General features: G+C 57.8%; 1 protein-coding gene and 1 long non-coding RNA gene across 5 annotated transcripts; one reads left to right on the forward strand and one right to left on the reverse strand.

The window, feature by feature from the left end:
- Positions 1 to 1,801: 1,801 nt before the first annotated feature.
- LOC104005439 (uncharacterized) lies at positions 1,802 to 6,954 on the reverse strand. Its single transcript, XR_678748.5, has 3 exons — positions 6,827 to 6,954; positions 3,129 to 3,377; positions 1,802 to 2,197 (listed from the first exon to the last, which is right to left on the reverse strand). It is a non-coding gene; the product is annotated as an uncharacterized LOC104005439 (long non-coding RNA).
- Positions 4,900 to 20,023, forward strand: CAPN10 (calpain 10). Of its 4 annotated transcripts, none has more exons than XM_016950883.4 (12): positions 4,900 to 7,664; positions 9,934 to 10,065; positions 11,521 to 11,717; positions 12,639 to 12,856; positions 14,610 to 14,751; positions 15,420 to 15,586; positions 15,933 to 16,213; positions 17,222 to 17,424; positions 17,601 to 17,862; positions 18,808 to 19,007; positions 19,272 to 19,317; positions 19,570 to 20,023. In XM_016950883.4, exons 1-12 carry the CDS (start codon positions 7,524 to 7,526, stop codon positions 19,597 to 19,599), a joined length of 2,019 nt encoding a protein of 672 aa, XP_016806372.1. In that variant the 5' UTR covers positions 4,900 to 7,523; the 3' UTR covers positions 19,600 to 20,023. The 4 variants fall into 4 exon arrangements, with proteins under 4 accessions (XP_016806372.1, XP_016806374.1, XP_063647071.1 ...); XM_063791001.1 differs by having other exon boundaries at positions 7,343 to 7,664; positions 11,521 to 11,706; XM_016950884.3 differs by lacking the exons at positions 4,900 to 7,664; positions 9,934 to 10,065 and adding an exon at positions 10,323 to 10,655.
- Positions 20,024 to 25,535: the final 5,512 nt, after the last annotated feature.

Below are 25,535 nucleotides of genomic sequence, written 5' to 3' on the forward strand. Positions count from 1 at the left end.
GCCACCCCATCCAGAGACCTAGGAACTAGAAGACTGCCACTGCCCCTCACACCCAGGGATAGGATGACTGCAGTAACCCCTGTGAAAGCGGGTGTGGAGGGCACCTGGCAGCCCCTGCTGCATGGCCATCTAAAGTCTTGCCAGGCAGGCACAGCTAGGGCCCCTGCCTGGGAGTGGACACCCCACTCCCCCAAGTCGTGTTCTTTGTGGCCTGGGGCTCCAGCCTTGGGAGGACCCCTTTCCTGTTTCTTAACCATGCTTGATGGTGTCCTCAAAGGAGCCCTGCTCAGTGGCAGAACTGCTTTCTCAGCCTCTTCCCCGCCAAGGTTGTTTTCAAGTCCCAGCAGTCACAGACTTTCATCCTGGCCTCTTCTTTCTTTTGCAATTCAGCTCTTGAAATGACTCTGCGGTCTACGGGTGACTCCACTCCAGGTGCCTACAGCCACGCCCACAGCACCACCTCCGGACGCTGCTGAGCTGCGCACCTGTGCCTGACACCTGGCTTTGGGAAACTCAGCAGCAGTGCCCAGCGTCATGACCCTGGGGGCAGGAGGGCATCTGGATCCAGGATGGCACCCTCGCCACAATCTGTCTTGGCTCTGTGCCCGCCCGTGGGGTACACAGGAGGGCTCTTTCAGCCCTAAGTCCTTGTGTTCCTGGCCTTTGTTCCTCTTCCACCCAGCTTGCAAGTGCAGAATGTTTTTTTAGCTCGTCGCTTCCCCGCAGTCCCTTGTCCAATGCAGCCTCCGGCCGATACTCAGGCCAGTGTTGTTTCCCAGCCTCTCCACTAGATACGCACACTTAGCTCACGGTCTGCCTCATGAGTCATCCCAGTTGAGCTTTACCAAATGTTCTGCCCCACCTAACAGCCTGCCAACCTTCCAAATCCTGGCAGGTCGCACGTTTTATCAGCACAGCACCCCTCTCCTAGCGGCCAGCTTCTCTATTAGGCCACGTTATGCTCCAGCCACACAACTATGAAGCGCAGACGTCTCACACAACAAAGCTTTCTCACGCTGCAGGCCCACCTCAGGCTGGCAGGGGAAGGGGGGATTCTCTTCAATGTGACCACTCTCGGACCTGTACCGATGAACAGAGATCTCAAATGTTTCCAGACACCTTGCCAGGGATAAGAGAGCTGTTGAGGGGCTCACACTGGCAGTGGAAGTTCTAAGGGGCCTACAACCACAGGGGCTGCAACCCCACCACATGCACAAAAGCGGGGGCAGATGGCAAACAGCACTAATGACAACGACGGAGCTGAGGCCAGAATGTGAGAGAGATCTGCATTTTGGGGATTAGGGCCTAGTCAGGCAGGTAGGAGATGATGTTCAAAAAGGGAAAAGAAGCGTGATGAAAGACTGGTTTCTACAGAGATAGATTAGAAAGCTGAAGCCTGAGAAAACAGTGAAGGAGACCCATGCAAATTTCTAGGCCCTGGAGGTCCAAATAAGGTTTTCTAAGTCCCTCAGGCCATGACAGGTTCAGTCCAGACTTGTCTCCCAGAGTGTTACTCTGCCATCCCTACTCTAACTGGGACTTATTGGTGGTGTTTCTCTCCTAAGGCCAGATGCTTTGCACAGAACATTAGGAAACTCCAGATGTAAAGGTAAGGCCCAACTGAGAATCACCTGCCCAGGGCAGCAACACAGTGTGAAGGAAAACAGGCCACTCAACCCAAACTTACACCTGAGACAGAGGCAACAGAAAAATCAGAAAAGGACTTTAGAACACATATAATCAAAATCTCAGACCTAAAGACGACTTTTGAAATAAACCATAACATATGAAGAGGCACTTATGAAACAAGAACAGGTAGTTTATAAAAAAGAACCAGTCAGAGACCCTGGAAATTTTTAAAAAAGCAATTACTAAAATAAAAAATGAAAACTCAGTCAACAGTGCTCTGGTTTGAATGTTCCCTCCAAAATTCATGTTGAAATTTAATTGCCATTGTGATGGTATTAAGAGGTGGAACCATTAAGAAGCGATTAGGCCATGAGGGTTCTGCCTTCATGAATGCATTAATGTCATTATCAGAGTGGGTTCGTTATCATGAGCATGTGTTGTAAAAATGAATTTAGCTGTCTCTTGCTGTGTGTCCTCTTGCTCTTCCATCTTCCCCCATGGAATGGTGTGGCAAGAAGGCCTTTACCAGATGCCAGCCCCTCGCCCTTGGACTTCCCAGCCTCCAGAACTGTAAGAAATACATTTATTTTCATTATAAATTACCCAGTCCGTGGTATTGTTATAGGAACAGAAAATGCACTTGGGGATATTAGGTCGTGGAAAGTAAAAAAAAAAAAAAAAAAAAAAAAGTTCCAATCAATCAAGGCATCCTCATTCTCAACATTGCCTGCATTCTACCCTCCAGGGGTCCCCTCCATGGCCCTTCATCTGCCCCCACCCCGCAACTCAGCCTCATTTCTTCAGCCATTTTCTCCCCCACATCTCTCTTCCCTTCCCATCAGACCTTCACATCCTGCAAGCTATGCCACCTCAACTAGCCATGCCCTCAGGGCTCTTACTCAAGCACCCACCAAGATGTTTTTCCTAACAAAGACTGTCCTTTTACTAAGAGGAATCTGATGTCAGCTGTTAGTCTCCGCTCCCCCCCACCCCCCATCTCTCGGAATAATCACCTGGTCAGACAGAAGCCCAAGAGCACGGACATGCCAGCTAAAGGTGGAGCTTGGCAAGGGTGTCCACAGAGTGGCCAGGCCCAGCACAGATCCGAGGGGCTTTTAACAGGCACAGGCAGAGTGCTAAGGAGATCACTACCACCCACCCACCCATCCAGCCAGGCCCAGATAAACCTCTCCTTGTTCCAAATGAATGAGCAAACAGAAAAATTCCAGTGTGGAGGGAATACAACACCCACAATGCAGAAAATAGCCCACATCCAAAATATGCTCCCCTCAGATAACTTGTCAACTGTGCAAACTATCTGCATAATCCTCACAATAAAGTTGAAGAACACAAAACCACTTCATACAAAGAGTTAGGAAAAAAATTCCTATAAGGAGGAGCATGTACCATATTTATTCCCACTCTGTTTACTAAGCATGTATTATAACGAGAAAAAAAGCTCAATCTAAAATATTGCCAACAAAGAATCCATTCCTCACGTTGCAGTGAATGAAGCGGGCTGAGGTCAGCCTCCTTTTATGCTGGCTGCCCCAACTCTAAGGAGTTGATGCGTCCTACTGTGAACGGCGGAGGATGAGTTGATGCGTCCTACTGTGAACGGCGGAGGATGAGTTGATGCGTCCTACTGTGAACGGCGGAGGATGAGGTGATGCGTCCTACTGTGAACGGCGGAGGATGAGGTGATGCGTCCTACTGTGAACGGCGGAGGATGTCCAGGTTCCTGGCGTCTTAAAGAATTGCACAAAACACACACAGAGAGCAAAGAAGGAATGAAGGGATTTATTGAAAATGAAAGTACACTCCACAGCGTGGGGGTGGGCCCGAGCATAGGAGCACAAAAGCCCGGTTACAGAACTTCTGAGAGTTTAAATACCCTCTAGGTGATTCCATTGGTTACTTCGGGCACACGTTATGTAGATGGAGAGGATGAAGTTACAAAGTCATTTGCTTGGCCTATGCCCTATGGAGAAGGTATTTCCTGTCATAACTGAAGTGTGAATCAGCCTATGTTCCCTGCACCCAGACCCTATTTTCCTGCCTCCTACCTACAGCTGTGTGGTCCTGAGCTGTCACCTCTTCCCTTTGAAGCTCAGGTTCCTCATCGGTAAAATGAAGCAGAAATACTCACTGCTGAGATGTGTGAGGATCGCACAAACTCAGTGTCTCAACATGTTGTACGTGTGTTTTGGCCCTCTGAGCCCTTGAGGGCTGCCCCAGGTGGAACCCTCTTCACTTTTCTTGGAGAACTGACCATGGGTTGCAGCAAAGCCTAAAATGGTTCCTGTTTCAGCCCTGCCTGGGAAGATTCAGCTGGAACCTTTAGGCTAGGAAAAGGGAGAAGGACCCTACCGCCATTGTGCCCGACCTGAGACAAATCCACAGAAAAGCAATCCTTGCTAACTCTGGGCAGTATGTGGACAAGATGCTAATTTTTAATCTCTGCATCTCCATGAGAATGCAAGGACCAGCACAGTGAAGTGCCCAATGATTGCCCCCTGAACAAACGGAGATGTCAAGTTCAGAAAAAATCCTGGCTGAGGAAGACAGGGAACATTCCCTTGAAAAACAAGGGCAGTCATCCAGACAGAGCAAGAGGAGTGGCAGGATGAGAAGAGGCAGACAGGGTTGATTCCACAGGGCTCCTCCTCAACACCCATGAACCTGAGAAGTGGTCAGATGCGTTTCAGGCCACTGGCCAGCAGTGGGGTCATGGCGGGAACTAGTCCCACCTGAAGGACTCTCATCTCCCTACAATCCCCAAACACTGAGGCATGGGGATGCTCTTCCCTCCTTGAAGTGAGGGCCCCGAGGCTCTCATACTTTAATTACAGTACTTCAGACCAAGAGCCTGCAGTTGAGGAGGCCAGGGTCATGAATCAGCTGCCCCCCAAACTCCTTATCTCACCAACCCAAGCTGCTTACAACCCCTCCAGATATCCCAGGAGCCGGGGGGAATGTCATTCTTCAGGGCTGAGGGAACATCTTTGCACCCTGGGGTAGCGGATGGGACCACAGGGCATGTGGAATGTCTTAGTCTGTTTCACGCTGCTATACCTGAAGTTGGGTTTGTTTTATTTATTTATTTATTTAGAGACGGAGTCTCGCTCTGTCGGCCAGGCTGGAGTGCAGTGGTGCGATCTGGGCTCACTGCAAGCTCCGCCTCCTGGGTTCACACCATTCTCCTGCCTCAATCAGCGTCCCGAGTAGCTGGGACTACAGGTGCCCGCCACCACACCTGGCTAATTTTTTTGTTTCTTTTTTTTTTTTTCAGTAGAGATGGGGTTTCACCGTGTTAGCCAAGATGGTCTCGATCTGACCTCGTGATCCGCCCGCCTCGGCCTCCCAAAGTGCTGGGATTACAGGCGTGAGCCACTGCGCCCAGCCAAGGTTGGGGAATTTATTTTTTAAAAAAAGCAAAACAGGTTTATTTGGCTCAAAATTCTGGTGGAAATTTCAAGATTGGGCAGCTGCACCTGGTGAGGGCCTCATGCTACTTCAACTCAAGGCAGCAAGTAGAAGGGGAGAGGCATGCACAAAGAGATTACGTGGCCATATGGCGAGAGAGGAAGCAAGAGACAACCGCAGGAAGGCTGACTCTCTAACCAGCTCTCATGGGAACTCACCCCTCCACAAAGGACACTAACCTATCCATGAGGGATCCACCCCTATTACCCAAACTCCTCCTACTAGGCACCACCTCCTAACACTGCCTCATTGAGGCTCAAATTTCAATACCATTTTGGGCAGGGGCAGACCACATGCAAATCACAGCATGGGGTAATAGTGGGGGCAGGTTGACACAGGGCTGCTGCCTACCCAGCACCAGCTGTCTCTTGGCCCCTTCCAGATCCTGGCAATCTGGCTACGGGCATGGGCCCAGCCTTGGACACAGATGTGGCCACAGGAAGCTGTTAGCTCTCCAGATCTGATCAGCCTGGGAGGGCAGCACAACAAAGGCTCCCAAAGGAGAGTCGGGATCCTCGGCCAGCCTCAGCTCTGCTACCCACCCATATGTGCCCAGGACAGGAAAGATATGTGTTTCTTACTCCTCCGGGACTCCTAGGTGAAGCTGAGACCAGGCTCTTCTTGAGTCCTCTCAGCTATGGTGCAACCACCAGCCTAGCAAGGAATCAGAAACATCTTCCGGAAGAGTCAGCACCATAGAGGGTGCTGAATGGGCAATGAAGCATCCCGGAGATGAAACATCTGGGCAGTGAGGCATCCCACAGGTGTTGGGCTATGCAGTCACTCCCTTTCTCAGACGGAGGCAAGTACATAAGCACTCTGGGCCCCTAATCAGGGGCCTGGGGCCAGGTGGGATGAAAACAGCAGTGTCCTGCCACCTGAACAACTGCTACTCACGCAGGCCCCACCTGGCCTCTCAGAGGGAGGAACCTGGGACTCCTGAACCAGATTCAGTTTCTCCTTCAACAGCCGGGACTTTTCGCTCCTGACTGCAGAAAAACAGCTTCAATGTGACCATCCTTGATAGTCCGAGGCTGAGTAAAATGGCCTGAGGAGGCAAAATCTGAAAAGCTCTATTAGGTGGCAAACTGCTGTCACTAGAAGAGTTGAGGCCCCCTTCTCCTAGCCTGCCTGACCGCCTTCATTCCTGGGAATGGAACAGGTTCTTGGGGCAAGGGTGAATCCTCGAGCAGGTCCCAGGATCACTATCCTCACCTCCCCGCGGCACTGAATGGCTATAGCTATAAATGTGCGTCCACGGGGTCACTGTCCAGCCACCAGGACCAGGTGCCTGGCCATCTGGGGAATCGGAAAACGCTCAGCGGGATGCTCTGGCCACCTCCCCTGCCCCCAGTTAAGATGTAGAGCGTTCAACCTAAAATGCCTAGAAACAAAGCCCAAGCCCGGGAAGGTCGAACGAGTGCGACGCCGCTCCCTCAAGCTCTTCCCTCGGAGCCGTCTCATTTCCCAAAACTCCCAAACACATCACAGAGAGAGGTGTTGAGCCAGGTGGTCACTCCCTTTTCCAGAACCACAGCAAGAAGTTGAGCCTGCTAGGCTCCTAACGAAGGCCCTGGGGCCCGGTGGGATGAAAAGCCCTATTAGGTAGCAAACAGGTGTCACTAGAGAGGTTGAGGCCCCCTTCTCCCCTGCCTGACGACGACGGCGGCAGGCACTCTACCGGCGCCGGACAGCTCGCAACTTGCCTTACCAAGCGTAAATCTCGGTTCCTCCCAACTAACCGCGGCCACGGCCTCCGCAGCAGAGCGCCGGAAGCAGAGACGCGTTTCGGGAGGAAGGTGCATGCTGGGAGCGGCGGCGCATGCTGGGAGCGGCGGCGCATGCTGGGAGCTGTAGTCGGCGGCGCATGCTGGGAGCTGTAGTCTGCGACGCAACTCGGCCGAGGTGGCTCCCTGGTCCCTGAAGCTCCCAGAGCCCGCGTGTTCAGGCAGTCCCGACACCCCGGCCCGAGCCTCACCGGCTGGAGGACTGAACGCCTGCCGGCCCTCCGGGTATGAGCGGAGGCCGGGATAGCCCTGGGCTCCGCCGCCCCCGGAAGGAAAAAATACAGTGCGGGCCGCCGCCTGGCCCTGAAAGAGCGGAGCTCGGGAGCCCCGCCCCCTGGGCCTCCGACGTCCGTGGCGCTTTCCGTCGCGCGAGTGCGATTGGGCCGCCTGTCACGTGACCCGAGACCCCACGCCCGGTTGGCTGCCGCCTGGTTACCAATGGGAGACTAGCGGGCCGGCGTACTGGCCTGGTCCAGCACCTGCAGGGCCTTCGGGCTTGGAGGGCTGGGCCGGGCGGGGAACGGGCGGGGCGGGCCGGAGGCGGCGGCGGCTGACTCGCCTTCTCTCCGGGGCTGCGACCCCGAGGCAACCGGCTGCAGATGGGAGCCCGCGGAGCCGAGGATGCGGGCGGGCCGGGGCGCGACGCCGGCGAAGGAGCTGTTCCGGGACGCCACCTTCCCCGCCGCGGACTCCTCCCTCTTCTGCGACTTGTCTACGCCGCTGGCCCAGTTCCGCGAGGACATCACGTGGAGGCGGCCCCAGGTGGGGCCGTGTGGGGTGCGGTGGGCGCCGTTTCTGGTTTCTGAGATCTCCGCTCCTCGCAGGGAGCGGGGCGGGGTGGGCGGCCAGGGTAGCTCCGAACGCAGGGTCCGCCGTTGTGCTCCTCAGAAGTGGGCGCCCGGCCCCCTCTTTTCGTACCTCCTTCATACCCCCGCCCAGAACGAGCAGGACTCGGCGCTACCCCAAGGACGCTAAACTAGGTCGTGGCCTCCGCCTGCGAGAGCTCCAATCCAGGAGGCTCAGAGCGCTGCGAGAGGCGTTTTAACAGAGCCCCAAACCCCGCCCCACCTGTTTGCTTTCGGCCTGAGGAGCGTTTGTGTCTGCTCCTCCCGGCAGAGAGGGCCGCTCGTGCCCCTCTGAAGTGGCTAGGCCGAGCCCACAAAGCAAAGCGTGATAGAATTTCAGTTTTGGATTTTGTGCACCTGCGTTTCCAGTTGTAACACCTAAAAATGGCACCTCCAAGGGATGCCCTGGCCGAGTGCTGTGTTCATATTTTTAGAAATGGTTTATGTGCTGAATAAGAATGCCCAGGGAGCAACCTTGCCCTAAGTGGATGCGGTCTTAGCGGAGACAACTGATGGCCGCCAGTCTTCGAACAGAGCTGGAACTTCTGGGCTCTGGTGACTGAGATGGCTTTGACAGGCCACCTGGTTTCCTTGGACAACACTGAAGGGCCTGGGAGGAGGCAAGGGTCAGACCATGTAGAGCCTTGTCATTGGAATTTGGGTTTTATTTTGTTAAAAGATTGATTTTAGGTGCAGCTGGAGGCCACTAGAGGGTTTTGGTAGAGGAGTGATTCTCTTGGATGTGTGTTTTTACAGGCTCACTCTTGCTGCTGGGAGGGAAGTGGGTTGTCGGGGCAAGAATGCAAGGGTCCATTGTAGTGGTCCTGGAGAAAGATGAAGGGGCTCAGATTAGCTTGACGACTGTTAGGATGTGGGTTTGGAGTAGATTGGTTTGAGACATACCTTGCAGCGGGATCGAGAGGCCATAGTGACTGATTGAAATAGAGGGTGAGGATAGTGGAGGGATCAACATGCCTTCTGGGTTTCTGGCCTGAACAGGTGGGTGGATGGTGGTCCTGGGACAGAGCCTGGGGGTGACCTAGAGTTGGGCTTTGCTCTCACGTCTTCAGGTGGAGCTGTCCTGGAGGCAGGTGGATACAGAGCAGGGATAGGCTAGAGACATTCTTCTGGGAGGCGGAGCATATTAGATGGTTTACAGTCCACAGCCTGGGAGAGTGTCTCGGGGGAGTATCAGTAAAGAAGAAGCGGGCCTTGGGGCTGAGCCTTGAGGAACCCTAACATTTCTTGGGGTCAGGCAGGTGCCCTGACAGACTTGAGAAGCAGCAGGCAGTGAGGGAGAGGACACCCGGGGAGCATGCGGCCTCACAGAAGCTGAGTGGGGACCACCTCAGGGGCAGCAGATGGCTGTTCTGCTGTTGTGAATGCTGCTGAGTAGTTGGGGAAGAGAGTTGGGACCAAGAGAAGCCCAGTGGGTTTGATAACATAGAGGTGACAGCGACATTGATCGAGGCAGTTTAGGGGCCATGATTGGCTCGGAAGCTAGAAGAGCCTGCGTGGAGAGTGAATGGGAAGCAGGCAGTGGGCATGGCAGCTCTTTCAAGAGCTGTAATGAAGAGAAGCCTGAAGGGGACTATGGTGCTGAGGGATAATGTCTTAAAGAACATGGGGGTGGGATTCTGCCCGGGGAGCTGGAAGGGAAGGAGTTGTGAGAGGAGCCCAGGCTCTGAGGGCAGGAGAGAGGGTCAGGTCCAGAAGCAGGAGGCAAGGTCGAAGCTCAGAGGGGTGGGCAAGGGCAGTGTGGATGTTTTGAGTAGACGGGGAGAAAGGGGAAGGTATATGATAGTTAGGGGATGTGGGAAATGGAGCCTGCTAGAGAAACAGTAAGATTTCCAGCAGGATGGAGGACACATTTGAGATTTACCAGCATGAGTAAAAAGTGAAACTTTTCGAAGCCAACATTTAGCTGTTTTGAGAAGGAGCTTGCTAGAGTTTGGGATTTTTCCAGTAAGGTAGGAAGGCACCCCAGAATTAAGCTGGACAGAGGCATTTGAAGCCAGGAGCTGAAGGACACCCGCTGCAGGAAACCACCTTCCTGTCCCTTTTTGGGTAACACTGATGATCGGAAAAGCTCCACCCCAACTCCTGTCATCTAGAGCCTTGGGTTCTTAGTTTGAAGGATTCCACCGCAGGCATGATCTAACTCTGGACAACTTTCTGTATCTCAGGAGATTTGTGCCACACCCCGGCTGTTTCCAGATGACCCACGGGAAGGGCAGGTGAAGCAGGGGCTGCTGGGGGATTGCTGGTTCCTGTGTGCCTGCGCCGCGCTGCAGAAGAGCAGGCACCTCCTGGAACAGGTGCGGGGCCCCTTCCCTGTGTTTGTCCTGGAGCTGGTTTCTTTTTGCGTTTCTCCAGCCTGCTGAGTACCAGGAGCCCTTGCGAAAGCAGAGCTGTGCCGCAGCCGGATCTCCTGCTGTGTTGGGGGAAGGCAGGAGAGTTCCAAGGCAGAGGCTGAGGACTGCACTCTGTCCCTCTGCTGCAGGAGGGGGTGCCTTGGCCTCGCCAGAAGGCTCCATCAGGGAAGTTCGCCCTGCTCTGTGCTCTCCTGACCCCCGGACTCCATGGAGTCAGATCACCACATTTAGAATAAAGAGACAAATGTGCCAGCTCACAGGAGGACGGGGCTGGCTGGCAGCCTCTGCCTCAGATCTCTCCTCAGCTAGCTCGCTGGTTTTCTTACAGGTTTTGAATATAAGTTTGCAAAAAGTTATTAAACCTGTTTCTGTGGGTAGACAGATACTCTGGGAGGAGAAGGCCTTCTCAGGTTTTCCTTACCTGGGAGTGTTCACCGTTTTATGCTTGGCTTGTTGCTAAGTGTTGCTGATTAATGCAGCGGCGTCGACAGTGTGATCTCATTCAGAGTTTCACTCATGTCCCAGGCCCCATGGTAAGCGTGTCACAGTCACTGGCTTTCAGACGCATGGTCTTACCAGCTTTGACTTTTTTTTTTTAAACGAGAGTGCTAAAATCACTGCCATTGTGTTTCTGGCCGTAAAGTGGCAGAGCCAGGACCGCATCAGGCGCCTGGTGCCCAGCCTGCACTCCCCTGATGCTGGGTCAGAATGCTTACCCCTGAAGGAGCCCTGCGGTGGACGCCGTGGGTGCAAGCCCAGTGTCGGGGTGCCAGGCTCCCAGCAGCAGGAGGGGCTGCTGTTCCTGTGGTGACGTGTTGCTTGCAGCCAGCTCAGTTAAGAACTGGGTCACTCATGCCCTTGAATGTCACATTTGTTTTGGCTTCAGGTCAGATGCTTTTAGTGAGGGCAGCAGAGTGTGTCCCGGGATATGTGGCTCCCTCGGTGTGGTCCTCAAGTTTTGCAATGAGAGGTCTGTTAATTTCATGTGGGTGATGCAGCCCTGTGCAGGCGCCGACATCCAGGTGTGCCGTAGAGTTCTCTGCGACATCCAGGTGTGCCGTAGAGTTCTCTGCGACATCCAGGTGTGCCGTAGAGTTCTCTGCGACATCCAGGTGTGCCGTAGAGTTCTCTGCGACATCCAGGTGTGCCGTAGAGTTCTCTGCGACATCCAGGTGTGCCGTAGAGTTCTCTGCGACATCCAGGTGTGCCGTAGAGTTCTCTGCGACATCCAGGTGTGCCGTAGAGTTCTCTGCGACATCCAGGTGTGCCGTAGAGTTCTCTGCAGACCGCGGTGCCTGTGGAGCACTCAGCTGTGGCCACACCGCGGCCAGGACACTGGAGTAGCGCTGTGTGGTGCTTATGTCACGCTCGCCTTTTGCTTCTCCCTGTGCATGGCAGGTCATTCCTCCAGGACAGCCGAGCTGGGCCGACCAGGAGTACCGGGGCTCCTTCACCTGTCGCATTTGGCAGTTTGGACGCTGGGTGGAGGTGACCACAGATGACCGCCTGCCGTGCCTTGCAGGGAGACTCTGTTTCTCCCGCTGCCAGAGGGAGGATGTGTTCTGGCTCCCCTTACTGGAAAAGGTCTACGCCAAGTGCGTGTGCTGGGGGCTGAAGGGCCTGGCCTGGGGCAAGTGGGAGCTGCCACTACCATGGGCTGCCCCAGGAGGGTCTCTGCTCACTCTGGGCTGCAGAGCCCCCATCAGTTCTGAGGGTCTGGCAGCTCGTTCTGTGAGTCAGGCTGACTGGCTAGGTGCAGAGATTCTTCTTTTGGGCCTGTGGTTTGCCCACTCCCTGCTTTCCCTTCCCTTGTTCCAAAGCCCAGCGTGGAGTCGTTCTCCACAGAGAACATGTGTGCCGTCCTCCTTATTTTATCGGCCCCAGCAAGAAAGATGCTTCTTTATATTTGTTGTGGAATGGTTGGGACAGGCAGACTCATTGTGTAGTCGTTGGAGAGGAATGAGACTACCCCAGCATACCAACACTTGTGTATCACGGTGCTTGCTGGCTCAGGGGACCAGGACCCTCACCATGAGTCATAATTGAATAGCCTTCCCTCTTAGAATGCATTTGTCTTCTTGCCAAAGGCAACTGGACTGACAGGCAGGCAGGGAAGCTGGTGAACATGGGAAGCCTGGCTGGTGACATCAGTGCCCAGTGAGCCCTTCCATCCCAAGGGCTGTTTTAGGAAAAGCAGGGTTGGAGCTTGAGAGCCAAGGGATGTGGGCATCCATAGCTTCCACGCCTCCTGCCCTGCTCCTGTGCCCACACCGGAGGCCAGAGAGTTTCTGTGTGTGGGCAGAGGACTGCAGGGCGCTCACGCTTGCTGCGAAGTAAGGCGTTTGAAGGTGAGGCTAAGCCTTGACTTGGCGAGGATGAGGAAGAAGGCAGAGGGGAGTAAAGAGGTGGGATTGAGGCAGCGGTTGGACGATTTGGGGTGCTACAGACCATGGGAATCAGAGAGGGGGCCATGCTCAATGCCAGAGGCTCACTCCCATGGTGATTGTGTCCCCTAGGGTCCATGGGTCCTACGAGCACCTGTGGGCAGGGCAGGTGGCGGATGCCCTGGTGGACCTGACCGGCGGCCTGGCAGAAAGATGGAACCTGAAGGGCGTAGCAGGAAGCGGAGGCCAGCAGGACAGGCCGGGCCGCTGGGAGCACAGGACTTGTCGGCAGCTGCTCCACCTGAAGGACCAGTGTCTGATCAGCTGCTGCGTGCTCAGCCCCAGAGCAGGTGAGGCACGTGGCCAGCATGGGAGGGCTGCAGCCAGCGTGCCCCCCACTGCTAGGCCTCAGGCACACTGTAGCTTTTTATGTGACTGGCTACACAGCCCTGTCAGGACTAAGTGGGAAGAAGTAAGCTTGTTCTCAAGGGTGGTGTCCTCAGTTTGTGACCTTCCCCTACTGTCCTCTTCCAGAGGGATGTGGCCCTTCTCTCCCCTGACCAGTCCTTTCCACTAGTGCGAGGCAGGAAGAGGTGGCACCGAGTCAAAGCCCACTGTCTGTGCCATCCCTGGCCCAGCTGGCAACCTGGCAAAATCAAAACCTGTTTTTTATTTTAGTGATAGATACATTCGTTAAAAACAGTTTGTTTCCAAAAAATTAAAGGGGCCAGGTATGGTGGCTCACACCTGTAATCCCAAAACTTTGGGAGGCTGAGGTGGGAATATCGCTGGAGCCCAGGAGTTCAAGAGACCCGCCTGGGCAACATGGCAAGATCTCATCTCTACAAAAAATGAAGGAGAAAATCACTTAGATGGAACCACATGTGACTTTGGAGTGCGCTCTCAGTTTTCCGTGAGCACGCACGGTTTACACGTTCCCTTCTGCACCGCTTCTCACACTGCCACACACGCGCTGTCAAATGTTCGCCCCATGAGCAGGTTTGCCACAGTCTCTTAGTCATTCCCCTGATGTTGGATATTAAGATCTCTCTGGTTTTATATAATTATAAGCAGTATCAGTGAACATCTTTATCATTTTTTTCATACTTAGGATTATTTTAAAAGTATTGGTTGAAGAATATGAATATCACAGTAAACTGAAACAAGTTGTCATAGGCCTTGGTCTGGGTCCCCCATAAGCAGACCCTGAGATGAGGTTCAGGAGCACGTTGAGGGGTTCAGATTGCCTGGAGGGCGTGTACTCCCCGCCAGCCCCGCCGGGGTGCCAGGAAGGACGCTGGCCTCAGAGCCTCCCACCTGGGAGTGAGGGCGCTGGCCTCGTGGGCATTAGCTCGGGGAGCTGTTGGTTTTGGGTGCTCCAGGGTGGGGTAGCGCTAAGTCCTAGCACTTCAGGCTTTAGAGGAAGCCCCCAGGCAGAGAGAGATGGCAGCTGGCACTGACTGGAGGTGCACTGGAGCCTGCTGAGGTGGCAAGGGGCCGCGGCGTGGGCGAGACTGAAGTCCTTCCAGGAGACCCTCCTCTCTAGACGGTTGCCCCGCCACAGATGTGGCCTTCCTCTCTGTGTGGCTCTTTCTTTTCTATGCCCATCTGTCTCAAGGTCTCTGGCCAGGTGGAGCTGTTGCCCCCCTGGGCCTCCATGCCTCCAGTGGGCTTCTAGCCAGGGCGCTATCTGAATGTCCTACCTCTAGCAGGCTTTGCCAAGAGAAACACTCTCTAGATTCCTGGCAGTTGCAGATGCATCTGTGTGGCATGTTTGAGAACTGGTGCTGTGCCAGGCATCGTGCACAGACGGGTACGGACGATGACTGAGGCCTAGAGAAGGGGATGACTTACCCAGCACCAGACCTGGATGGCAGCCGAGTCAGGCCCCGCGTGCTTGCTCCTGGAGATGCTCCTGAGCTGATGGGTCACAGCTGCTAAGAAAGGAGCTCTCGTGGTCCATGGGGATCTGGGGTCTCCTGTGTAGCCATAGTGGGGTGGGCTGGAGCATCTCCAGAGGAGGAGGCAGAGGCCTGTGTGTCCTTGTCAGTTTGGGACTCCATGATGCCCTTCCTGCCTGTGCCCGCGCCATTCCTCTTGCAGGTGCCCGGGAGCTGGGGGAGTTCCATGCCTTCATTGTCTCGGACCTGCGGGAGCTCCAGGGTCAGGCGGGCCAGTGCATCCTGCTGCTGCGGATCCAGAACCCCTGGGGCCGGCGGTGCTGGCAGGGGCTCTGGAGAGAGGGGTGAGTGCTGGGGCCTGGACCATGCTGCTGTCGGGTGGGGGACCCAGTGCCAGTCTGGCCTGTGTCCTGGTCACCTTCAGCTGTCAGGACCGTACTTGGCTGTCTCCAGCAAGGCCCCTGAGCCCCTGCTCTTGTGACACCATGCTTGTCTTGGCTCCAGACAATCCTTGTGAGGCCTGGGACCAAGGTGGCCATTGGGCCTGGGGTTTCAATAGGGCAGACATCATCACGGGCTCGGGCAGCAGTCCTGGGAAGACGCATCCAGAGGCGAGAAGTTCCTCTGGGAAAAGAGAGGGCTCCAGGGTGGCCGCTGCCAGAAGGCCCTGTGCTGCAGAGCTGCTTCGGGTGTGGGAGGGGCTGCAGAGCTGCCTCGGGTGTGGGAGGGGCTGCAGAGCTGCCTCGGGTGTGGGAGGGGCTGCAGAGCTGCCTCGGGTGTGGGAGGGGCTGCAGAGCTGCCTCGGGTGTGGGAGGGGCTGCAGAGCTGCCTCGGGTGTGGGAGGGGCTGCAGAGCTGCCTCGGGTGTGGGAGGGGCTGCAGAGCTGGGGCACGGGGGCGCTGGCAGGAACTCAGGGCTCTCTGGGTCCCCTCCAGGCTTCCCCCTAGCCTGCCGGTGAGTTGACGCTACCAGTTCTCGGGAGGGGCTTCTGCTGAGATGAGGTTTCTTCCAGGGGTGAAGGGTGGAGCCAGGTAGATGCAGCGGTAGCATCTGAGCTCCTGTCCCAGCTCCAGGAAGGGGAGTTCTGGGTGGAGGAGGAAGAGTTCGTCAGGGAGTTTGACGAGCTCACCGTTGGCTACCCGGTCACGGAGGCCGGCCGCCTGCAGAGCCTCTACACAGGTAGTGCCCCGAGGGGCTGTGCTGGGCATGTGCTCTGCCTGCCGAAGTGAGGCGGCTGGGCAGGTGCCTGGGTTCCCCCTGCCCAGGCCCAGTTTGCTTCTCTTCAGCGTGGAGAGATGATTCTGTCCCAGGAGCCGGGAGGAGGGTGATGATTCTGTCCCAGGAGCCGGGAGGAGGGTGATGATTCTGTCCCAGGAGCTGGGAGGAGGGTGGGCTTGTGGGAGGGGCTGGCTCTGTCTGTGGCCGTAGCTGCTGCTTAGACCCTGCCAGGGTTCATGAGGCCACCGTGGTGGGAGGCCAGCGAGGAGCCGTGTCCCACAGCTGATGCCTGGTGTTTTCTCACTAGAGAGGCTGCTCTGCCATACGCGGGCGCTGCCTGGGGCCTGGGTCAAGGGCCAGTCAGCAGGAGGCTGCCGGAACAACAGCGGCTTTCCCAGCAACCCCAAATTCTGGCTGCGAGTCTCAGAACCGAGTGAGGTGTACATTGCCGTCCTGCAGAGATCCAGGCCGCACGCGGCGGACTGGGCAGGCCGGGCCCGGGCACTGGTGGGTGACAGTCATACTTCGTGGAGCCCAGCGAGCATCCCGGGCAAGCACTACCAGGCTGTGGGTCTGCACCTCTGGAAGGTAACTCAGCCCCGTCTGGCTCACGCTCGGTTCAGCAGGTGGTGTGGAGGTCCATGGAGGTCCGGGTTCTAGGACTGGCTCTGCCGGGACACATGTGACTCTGCCGCGGGCCCCACCAGTCTCCCCTTGGGCTGTTGCACGGGGTTGACGTCTGCTGGTGCTCCCAGACCCGGCTCTGACCTGAGACTGCAGGTCTTTCTGCCTTGCCGTATGCCTCATTGGCGAAAGGAAAGCAACAGAGTCTGCAGCCAGGGCAGGACCCGCAGGAGGGGCCTGGGCCCAGGGGCTCCTGGCAGCGCCGTGCCTTTCTGAGGCAAGGAGGTAGAGCCAGCGGCTGAGGACCTGTCAGGGCCAGTCCCAGCTCTGCAGCTTGCTGTGTGACCTGGCACACATCCTCTCCCTGCCTCCCTCAGTCTCTTCCCCTGCAAGACGGGGTCCTGACACGGATCTCATGGGATTGCTCTGAGGCCCAGGCAGTCCCAGGCTCAACCACTGGTTCACAAAGTGTGTTGTTTCCTGGAAGAACAGATGGGGGCGCCTGAGGGCAAAGGGCCTGAGTGTGGGTCGAGGATATGCCGGCTGCTTGCTCAGGGGCTGGGTTTTCATCTTGTGTGTCTTGACAGGGTGTGACACTTGGCACCACACTGTTCCCTGTCCCTTCATGGATGTGGCCCACATGATGTTCCTTTCCTCTTGCAAAAGAAGTTGCTGGAAGGCCCACTGTCCAGCAGCCCCCAGGTTGCCTGGGCCACGGTGCCTTTGTGGGCCCAGCTACAAGGAGGACTTGCAGGCTCGTGTCTGGGACAGATACTGGCCCCAGGGCCAAGTGAAGCCCGGGATTGGTGGGCATCTCTAGCTGGTCCCTGAGAGAGGGTGGAGGGTGCTGACAGGCCTTGGCGCTTTCATCTGTCAACTCCAGAGGCCCCTGTGCTTGCAGCAGGGAGGCCAAGGCCAGGGCGTCTGACCCCGGCCGCTCCTCCACACTGAGCCTCCTGCACGTGCTCACAGGTGGAGAAGCGGCGGGTCAATCTGCCTAGGGTCCTGTCCATGCCCCCCGTGGCTGGCACCGCGTGCCACGCATACGACCGGGAGGTCCACCTGCGTTGTGAGCTCTCACCGGGCTACTACCTGGCTGTCCCCAGCACCTTCCTGAAGGACGCGCCAGGGGAGTTCCTGCTCCGAGTCTTCTCTACCGGGCGAGTCTCCCTTAGGTGAGAGGAACCGCGCAGTGCTGCTGGCTCTCCGAGGCCGCAGCCCCTGGAGGACCACAGGCCCTTCCAAGGCAGGATTTGGGCACTTTCCCTCTGTGGTTGGCAGGTGTCCATGTGGGAACTGAGGCCACCGGGAACCTGCTGCCAGCGCCCTCCCATGTTTGTCTTCTTGGCAGCGCCATCAGGGCAGTGGCCAAGAACACCGCCCCCGGGGCAGCCCTGCCTGCGGGGGAGTGGGGGACCGTGCAGCTACGGGGTTCTTGGAGAGTCGGCCAGACGGCGGGGGGCAGCAGGAACTTTGCCTCATACCCCACCAACCCCTGCTTCCCCTTCTCGGTCCCCGAGGGCCCTGGCCCCCGCTGCGTCCGCATCACTCTGCATCAGCACTGCCGGCCCAGTGACACCGAGTTCCACCCCATTGGCTTCCATATCTTCCAGGCAAGCTCCTTGCCCCAGGGAGGGAGGGGGAGCAGAAGGGGCCCTCAGAGAATTTGCATCTTGGCCTCCATTGTCCCAACAGAGGGCTCTGGGCTCAGTCACTTGGGCTCCCCCTGCCCTTCAAGACGCTGCCTAGAACCTGCACAGGGCCCTCTCCCATCTCCATCCTCACAGAGGCAAGGCCGAAGATGGCCTCTGGAAGGGCCGGGGGCCTGGGAGGTGGGCAGGGCTGACCCAGGCAGGGCAGGTTTCCAGAGGAGGTGGTGAGTGGGGAGGAAGGGAGAAGTTTGGAGAGAACAGGAGGCCGAGGTTGAGACCAGCGGGGGTGGGTCGAGCCCTGGTTTGGGAACGCAGGGGGCTAATGGACTCAGGAGTGAGAGGAGGGGAGGCCCAGGCTGGCTGGCCACAGCAGCCCCTCGGGTGTGAGGAAGTCCACAGTCATTGAGCTCAGCCAGCAGCCCCTTGTCCACTTACCCTGACTCAGAATGACTGTGTCCCAAGGTTCATTCTCTGCAGACATGTGTCCCCTGGAATGCAGGGGCCCTGACGAGGAAGGCACTGCAACCCTCGGTTCACAGTGGGCTGCCTGGGGACCCCTGGACCCTTGCTGTTTGCCCTGGGCCACCGGCTCAGGTCCCCTAGAGCTCTGAGGAAAACATATGCCAGGGCCAGTGGGAGCCCTTGGGGTGGGCTGGGCAGTCACAGGTGTTAAAGCCCCTGATGATGCAACAGGCCTCCAGGCGGGGGCCCCACTGCCGGCACCTTCTGGCAAGGGTGGCCAGGCCTTGGTGAGGAAGCGAGTCCAGTGTCCAGGACTGGCAGCCCCTCCTCAGAGAAGGGGCTGTGTGTGACTCAAGAGGGCCAAGGGCATCCGAGCAGATGGCCCTGGGCTGGGCTCCCTACCCCAAGGCTGGCCCCCTCAGTCTGAGCCCGCACTTTCCTCAGGTCCCAGAGGGTGGAAGGAGCCAGGACGCACCCCCACTGCTGCTGCAGGAGCCACTGCTGAGCTGCGTGCCACATCGCTACGCCCAGGAGGTGAGCCGGCTCTGCCTCCTGCCTGCGGGCACCTACAAGGTTGTGCCCTCCACCTACCTGCCGGACACAGAGGGGGCCTTCACAGTGACCATCGCAACCAGGATTGACAGGTGGGGCTCTGGGACTTGGGGGCGGCCAGCTGGAGGCTGGGGTGCTGGAGTCTTAGTGCTCGCCCATCCCCCCACGTCTCCTGCCTGCCCCTCACCCTCAAGCCCCTACCTGTCCTGGCAGACCAGGGCTGTCCTGCCTGCCTGGGGACCCTTCCTTGCTGGTCTGAGCCTGGAAGGAGAGTCTAGTGGGAGGTGGGCCAGGAGCACACAGCCCCTCATGTGACAAGTGCAGTCTGGGAGCGCTGATCTGGTGTCTCTCCACAGGCCATCCATTCACAGCCAGGAGATGCTGGGCCAGTTCCTCCAAGAGGTGTGTATGCAGCCCTGCCAGCCCGGCTCACCTGCCTGGAGCTGCCTGGTGGCCTAGGGTCTACCTGCAACCTCAGGCAGGTGGTTTCTGCCTGGGACGTGAGGTGCCCTTGACTCTTCCTGTGAGAGCCCCGGGCGGTGCCTTGAAGGGCAGGGGGAGCTGAGGCTGCGTCCCATTCCCTGGCTGCACTCGGGGTGGGGTGTGAGAAGGGGCGAGTGCCACCGCTGCCCGGGCCCCCATCTGTCCTTGCAGGTCTCCGTCATGGCAGTGATGAAAACCTAACAGGGTGGCCCCCTGTGCCAGCCCAGGTGACTGGAGCCCAAGGGCCTGACAGGTTCCCAGCAGCTGGGCCGGCCAGCCTTGCACTGTGGGGGCTGGTCCTGAGTCTTGGCCTGCCTCCCAGCCCTGCCAGGGGGCTGCGGCCTAGGGGTCCACGGGAAGCCTCTGTCAGGAGAGACACAGCCCTGGGGGCGAGCTGGTGCTGCAAGGAAGGGTGGGAAGCTTGGTGGCTTCTGTTGCGCCACTGAGACGGCAGAGACCCCAGGATCCCAGAGCTTCCCAGGATCCCTCCCAGATCCTCTGCTGACTCCATATGAAGGCCTCACACCCAGAGGGTAGGGCAGCAGATCTTCTTTATAACTATTTATTGTTCGAATCACTTTTAGGATGTAACTTTATAAATAAACATGAGCGCTGAGGATTTGCAGATCAGTCTTGCTCCAAGTAGCTCCAGGCTGTGCCTGCTCTTGCTGAGCAGGCTGTGGGGAGGGCTGGGTGCCTGCCATGATGGTGAGGATGAGGATGGCCTCTGGAGGGGCTGGGGGCCTGGGAGGTGGGCAGAGCCAACCCAGGCAGGGCAGGTTTCAGGGGGAGATGGTGAGTGGGGAGGAGGGGAGAAGTTTGGAGGGGCGGGCACAGGGCATGCCCCAGGCCAGGGGGCTGAGGTTGAGGCTGGCCGGGGCAGGTCAAGCCCTGGCCTTGGGGGACACAGACTGATAGACTGGGGAGTGAAGGGTGGGGAGAGCCAGCGAAGGCACTGCCAAGGCTGTGGCGAAGAAGGACGTCTCGGAAACGGGTGTTAGAACGGGAGTTGCTGCAGAGGGAGGAACCCCAGGTTCACGTGGACGGGGAGCCTTGAATCTGGACGGCCCCTCTGCCTCCAGCCGGGGTTCACCTGCACAGTGTCCTAGGATTGCTTATTTCCCCAGGCCTCTCTCCCTCGTCCCTCACACCAAATGCTGTGATGAGAGCTGTAGTGTCACTGAACGGTGCAGAAGACAGTTCCAGACATGGGTGGGGAGGGCTGTCACTAAGCCCTTTTGTTTTAGAGACAGGGTCTTGCTCTGTTGCTCAGGCTGGAGTGCAGTGGCATGATCGTATCTCACTGCAGCCTCGACCTTCTGGGCTCAGGTGATCCTCCCTCTTCAGCCTCCCAGGTGGGTAGAAAAACAGGCGCACACTCCATGCCTGGTTAGTTTTTTCAAGTTTTGAATGCTTAGGGGTCTTAGTATATGGTTGCCTAGGCTGGCCTCAGTGATCCTCCTGCCCTGGCCCCCCAAAGCACTAAGATTGCAGGCATGACCGCCAACCCCGCCTCTAATCCCTTTTAAATTCCATTTGCTTCCTGAGTCCCTTTGTGCCTGGGAAGACCCCGTGTATTGGTCCTTTTTCACATTGCTGTAAACAACTCTGAGACTGGTAATTTATAAAGAAAAGAGGTTTAATTGCCTCAGTTCCGAAGACTGTACAGGAAGCATGGCTGGGGAGGCCTCAGGAAACTTAGAATCATGGCGGAGGGAAAGCAGGCAGTCTGCAGGTGTCTGGAGAAGGAGGAAGAGAGCGAAGGGGAGGTGCTGTGCACTTTTAAACGACCAGATCTTAGGAGAACTCACTATCACCAAAACAGCGAGGGGGATATCTGCTCCCATGATCCAGTCATCTCCCACCAGGCCCCTCCAACACTGGGGATTATAATTCGACATGAGATTTGGGTGGGGACACAAATTCAAACCATAGCACCCAGTGAGCCTGATTTGGGCCTTGCTGCCCGATCACGACCATCTCTGGAGTCCTGGTGTCTGTGTTCCCACTAGGACCTGTGCCGCTGTCCCCCTCTCCACGCCCTGGCCATGCCAAGCCACCCTCCTGACTGCCCTGGCCCTGGAGCCTGCCCTGTGAGCCCCTCTGCTTTCTGGTTCAATGGCCCTCCAGCAGCAGTGGCTGTGGCAGCTGGGTTCTCGGCATCTTCAGACACGGATTCCTGAGCAGCAGGATGGGGCTCCGTCTCCCTGTGTGCAGAGCCTGCCACAGATCTCCCTCATCCACTGGCTTCTGTGCTGACTTCGGATGAAGCCGGTGGTGCCGCCTATTGGGGTACAGCAACTCAGGGCGAACAGTGAGGGGCGGCTCACCAAAGAAATACCCCGCAGGGCAGTGCCCAAGCCAGAGGCTTGAGCTGGGTCGGAGCTGCCCTAGATCCCTGGGTTTGTGGGCGGACAGGTCCTGTGCAGGGCGCCTGATGGTGCAGGTTGAGGTGGGACAGTTGGGGTCAAGGTATTTCTCAGGCACAGTGCCTATGAAGGGAAGACAGTTGCAGGGACTGTGTCCATGTCAGGATAGACTGGTGGGGACCCTGTGAAGAGTTCTGGAGCAAACCCTGCCTGCAGGGCCCCACCTGGGCTGGCCAGGCCCTTATGTTGAGCATCCCTTCCCCCAGGCCCTCAGGAGCCACTGTTCCCGAGGCAGGCCCTGAAGGTGGCGGCCACACCCTCCTGCTGGGCAGCTCTGCCCAAAGGCCACAGCCAGGACCTGCTTCCTGCGTCCCAGGCTACTGCCTGAGAGGAGGCCTCGAAAGCGCAGGGTTCCGTGACTCTAGGGGCCATGGTTGGCACCCATCATCTCCCCAGTGTAGATTGGCTCCACTCGACCTGGCTGCCTTGGCCATTTGGTCTACCAGCTGGAACCATGTTCCTGGGTGTGGAAAACGCTCCCTCCGGAGCCTGCGGAGACCCCTGAGGCCTTGTGCTTCCTTCTGATTGGAGGTTCCAGACGCAGTTGGAGGGGATGTCTGGCAGGGCTCTAACCCCCAGCCAACCTAAACATTTCTGGTGCAGAAGGCCCCGGCCTGGTGTTTGTCCCTGGCTGCCTCCTGCTCCGACTCCATCAGCATCCTATTGTCAAGGTCATGGATCAGTGCGGTGCTCTTCAGGGCGTCCGGCCAGCTGGGGTCTCTGTCCCGTATTCCGGCAGAGGCCCCAGGAAAAACAGCAAATGCCTTTGTCCATTCCATACAAATTTCATAGAAATGTGAGCAGCTTCTGATCTTCTGTGGCGTATTCATCCAGTTGATGGCCAACCCTGGGTACCTGGACCTCCAGGGCCTGCTGCACTGGGCTGCCCCTCGGCTGTGTGTGCACTCGCCACGTGGCCCTCCAGGAATCCCACCCCACGGGGCCACACTGAACCAAATGGAGAGAGCAGGGCCACCACCCTCTCTCCGCATGCCACGGCTGCTCTGGGACCCGGGCAGGAGGGGACAGTCTTGGCCTTCCAGTGTCCCTCTTGGCCTTCCCACGGCCATCTCTACCCCAAGGATGCAACAAAGATATCGGTCGCTCCCCAGATGTCAATCCCAGTCACGGGCTCAGAGACCGGGACATGGCCCCGGGTGGGTCTGTAGGCCCTGTGGGCTCATGTGAGCTGGTCCTGGGCAGGACTCCATTATTAACTGCCTGTCATGTGTCCCACTGTCATGGAGCCCTGGTGACTCTTGGGGACTAGCATCAGCTCGGGACCTGTGTGCTCAGTGGCTCCCAGATGCCTGGATATTCTCTTCCTGGTGCACATAGTCCCCGGGGAAGTCCTTGTCATGCACACTTGCTGATGTGGGGAGTGTCCTTCATCTTGCAGGCCTGGCCACCTCTTCAGTCAGCAGATACCTGGGCTGAAAACCAACTTGGGCAGTGTGGGCCCAACTGGGGCTCTATCGGAGTGACCACCCTCAGCCCTCCTGGACCCCTCTGCTGGCTCCACCTGAGCACGGCCCTCGCTGGCAGCCCTGCCTTGCTCTGCTGCCATTCCATAAGCCCTGCAGGCAGGCCCCTTGGCGCCCTTCAGCCGTGTTCATGATTGTCTCCTGGCCTCTGCTGTTTAGAGGTCTGATGCCCTCCGCCCCCGGCGAGCCAAACCCTGTGATGGTGGTTCCTGCCACCAGCTTCCTGTGGCACCGCCGCCACTCCCGCCAGGCTCTTGGGGCAACCCCGCCACTCCTGCCAGCCTCCTGCGGCACAGCTGCCACTCCCTATTAACCAGCATGGCACAGGTGAGCGGTGTGACCTTGGTCTTCCCAGGGAACCAGTGCTTGGCAGCTCCCACCACACACGCCTGCGCCCACCCTCCACCAGCCACAGCAGTTGTGGCATCTCCACCCTGCCCAGCAAATGTAGAAGTGTTGCCTGTGCCACTAGAAACCTCCAGGTTTGCTCCACCTCCAGGGGCCTTGCCAGGGTGTCAAACCTGTGTCTCGGGACACCGATGTTAGGTCTCCAGCTTCCCTATCAGGCGCCTCAGCACCCAGTCCTACCAGTGCTCCCGCCTCCCGTCCCCAGCTGGCTGGGCCCCCAGCCCCCTCCCGTGCCCCAAGCTGGCCGGGCCCGCAGCCCCCTCCCGTGCCCCGAGCTGGCTGGGCCCGCAGCCCACTCCCTGGTCACTGGATGTTGCTGACACTTCACTCGGTCAGAGCCCTAGCGCCCAAGGGGGGCCAGGGCCTGACGGGGGTGGAGCGAGGGTGGGCCGCGTCTCTGCAGGCTCAGAAGCTTCCTAAGAGGCTGGAGAGTGGAACCTTCAGGCACCACGCACTGCCTCCTCCCTGCCCACGGTCCTGGGTTCTCCAGATGGGGCCTTGGCCTTGGCTAGGTGTTGATCAGGAGCTGGGAGTGCTGTGCCCCGCCCAACTTCTCCAAACTCCAGCCAGGGCACCTCAGTGAGGCCTCAGCCACCTGCGCCTTATTTGCTTCCTCCTTGGAGGCCCTCGTGTCTGTTCATTCATCAAACAGCAGCTGGGGCCCCCAGCAGACCCCCCTTCCCCAACTTTCCCACTGGACACTGGAACCAGTTTCACAACTGGACTGGACAGGACAACCACCTTGTGCCAGGCGCCAGCTATCTCCCCTGACCAGTGATGGGTCCTCATTGCCCGTGGGCCGTGAGTGACCCAGTTCCAAATCCCAAATTAGTGACTCTCTTCTCCAATGGGTGTTGGATTCTCCAGAAGCAGAGGCAGACATAGAATTTGGGTGCAAGGTATTTCGGAGGGAAGGTGGAAGAGGTGGGGTTGGTGAGGGAGAAGCCTGGAGTGTCGGTGGCCGGGGTGCCCCCACCTGGCTGAAACGCCTGGCCTTTGTGCCCTGCCTGGCTCAGCCTCCCCAGGCAGGCTACCCCATGGCATCCCTGGACAAGGCTGCCCCCAAGAACGCTGCCCACAGCCCAGCCATGGGCCTTCCCTTGGGGCTCCCGCCCCGGCTCACACCTGCTGGCCAGCGTATTTACTCCTTGCTGGCTGCACCCTCTCAGCAGTGGCTGTGTGGACCATAACCCTGGGAACACCTGCGGGAAGACACGCCCTTGGCCTGGCGGCTTGGGGGAGACTCCTGGGGTGTCAGGAGGGAAGGAAGGCAAGCAGGGGTGAGGCGCTGTGGGGCTTTTCCTGCTTTCTGGGCCAGTGGCCACAGGCCACCCAGTGACATTTCTCTCTCAGCGTCTGCTGGGGTGGACTCTGCAGTGGCTGCAGCCAGCCTGGATGGGCTCCTCGCACAGCTCTGCCTAAGGGTGAAGGCCATCTAGAAACCCTCAGTCCCCTCTCAGCCTCAGAGCTGATAGCACTGCCTGACCATCAGCAAGCTTGTCATCAGCACCACCTCCAGCATGCCTGCTCCTGGATCTCCGTGAGGCTCCCCTGCCTGTGTCACCCAGGGGCCTCTAAGGGTGCTCTGGAGCTGGGAGCCACTGTCCAGCACTTCCTGCCCTCTCCGGCCTCTCTCGGCTGTCTGCCAAGCAGTCGCTCAGTCTCCTATTGACCACTCGTTTTGCTGCAAGGCTGCTGGTTTATGTGAAAATAGAGAAAGCCAAAGAGTTTCCTCACCCCTGTAAGATTTCCTGGCTCTTCTGGCATTGCACCTGCCTGAGTTCCTTGGTGGGGCCCCTCTTTGAGTTCCTTTGGG

Source organism: Pan troglodytes, chromosome 13, assembly GCF_028858775.2.
Source record: "Pan troglodytes isolate AG18354 chromosome 13, NHGRI_mPanTro3-v2.0_pri, whole genome shotgun sequence".
NCBI classification, from domain to species: Eukaryota; Metazoa; Chordata; class Mammalia; order Primates; family Hominidae; genus Pan; species Pan troglodytes.

Excerpts from the sequence above, each read along its gene's own strand:
- CAPN10 (XM_016950883.4), top strand. The coding sequence starts at position 7,524 with ATGCGGGCGGGCCGGGGCGCGACGCCGGCGAAGGAGCTGTTCCGGGAC. Across the intron at positions 14,752-15,419 it reads CAGGGGCTCTGGAGAGAGGG|GGGTGAAGGGTGGAGCCAGG; the intron begins GTGAGTGCTGGG and ends GGTTTCTTCCAG. Across the intron at positions 15,587-15,932 it reads CCTGCAGAGCCTCTACACAG|AGAGGCTGCTCTGCCATACG; the intron begins GTAGTGCCCCGA and ends TTTTCTCACTAG.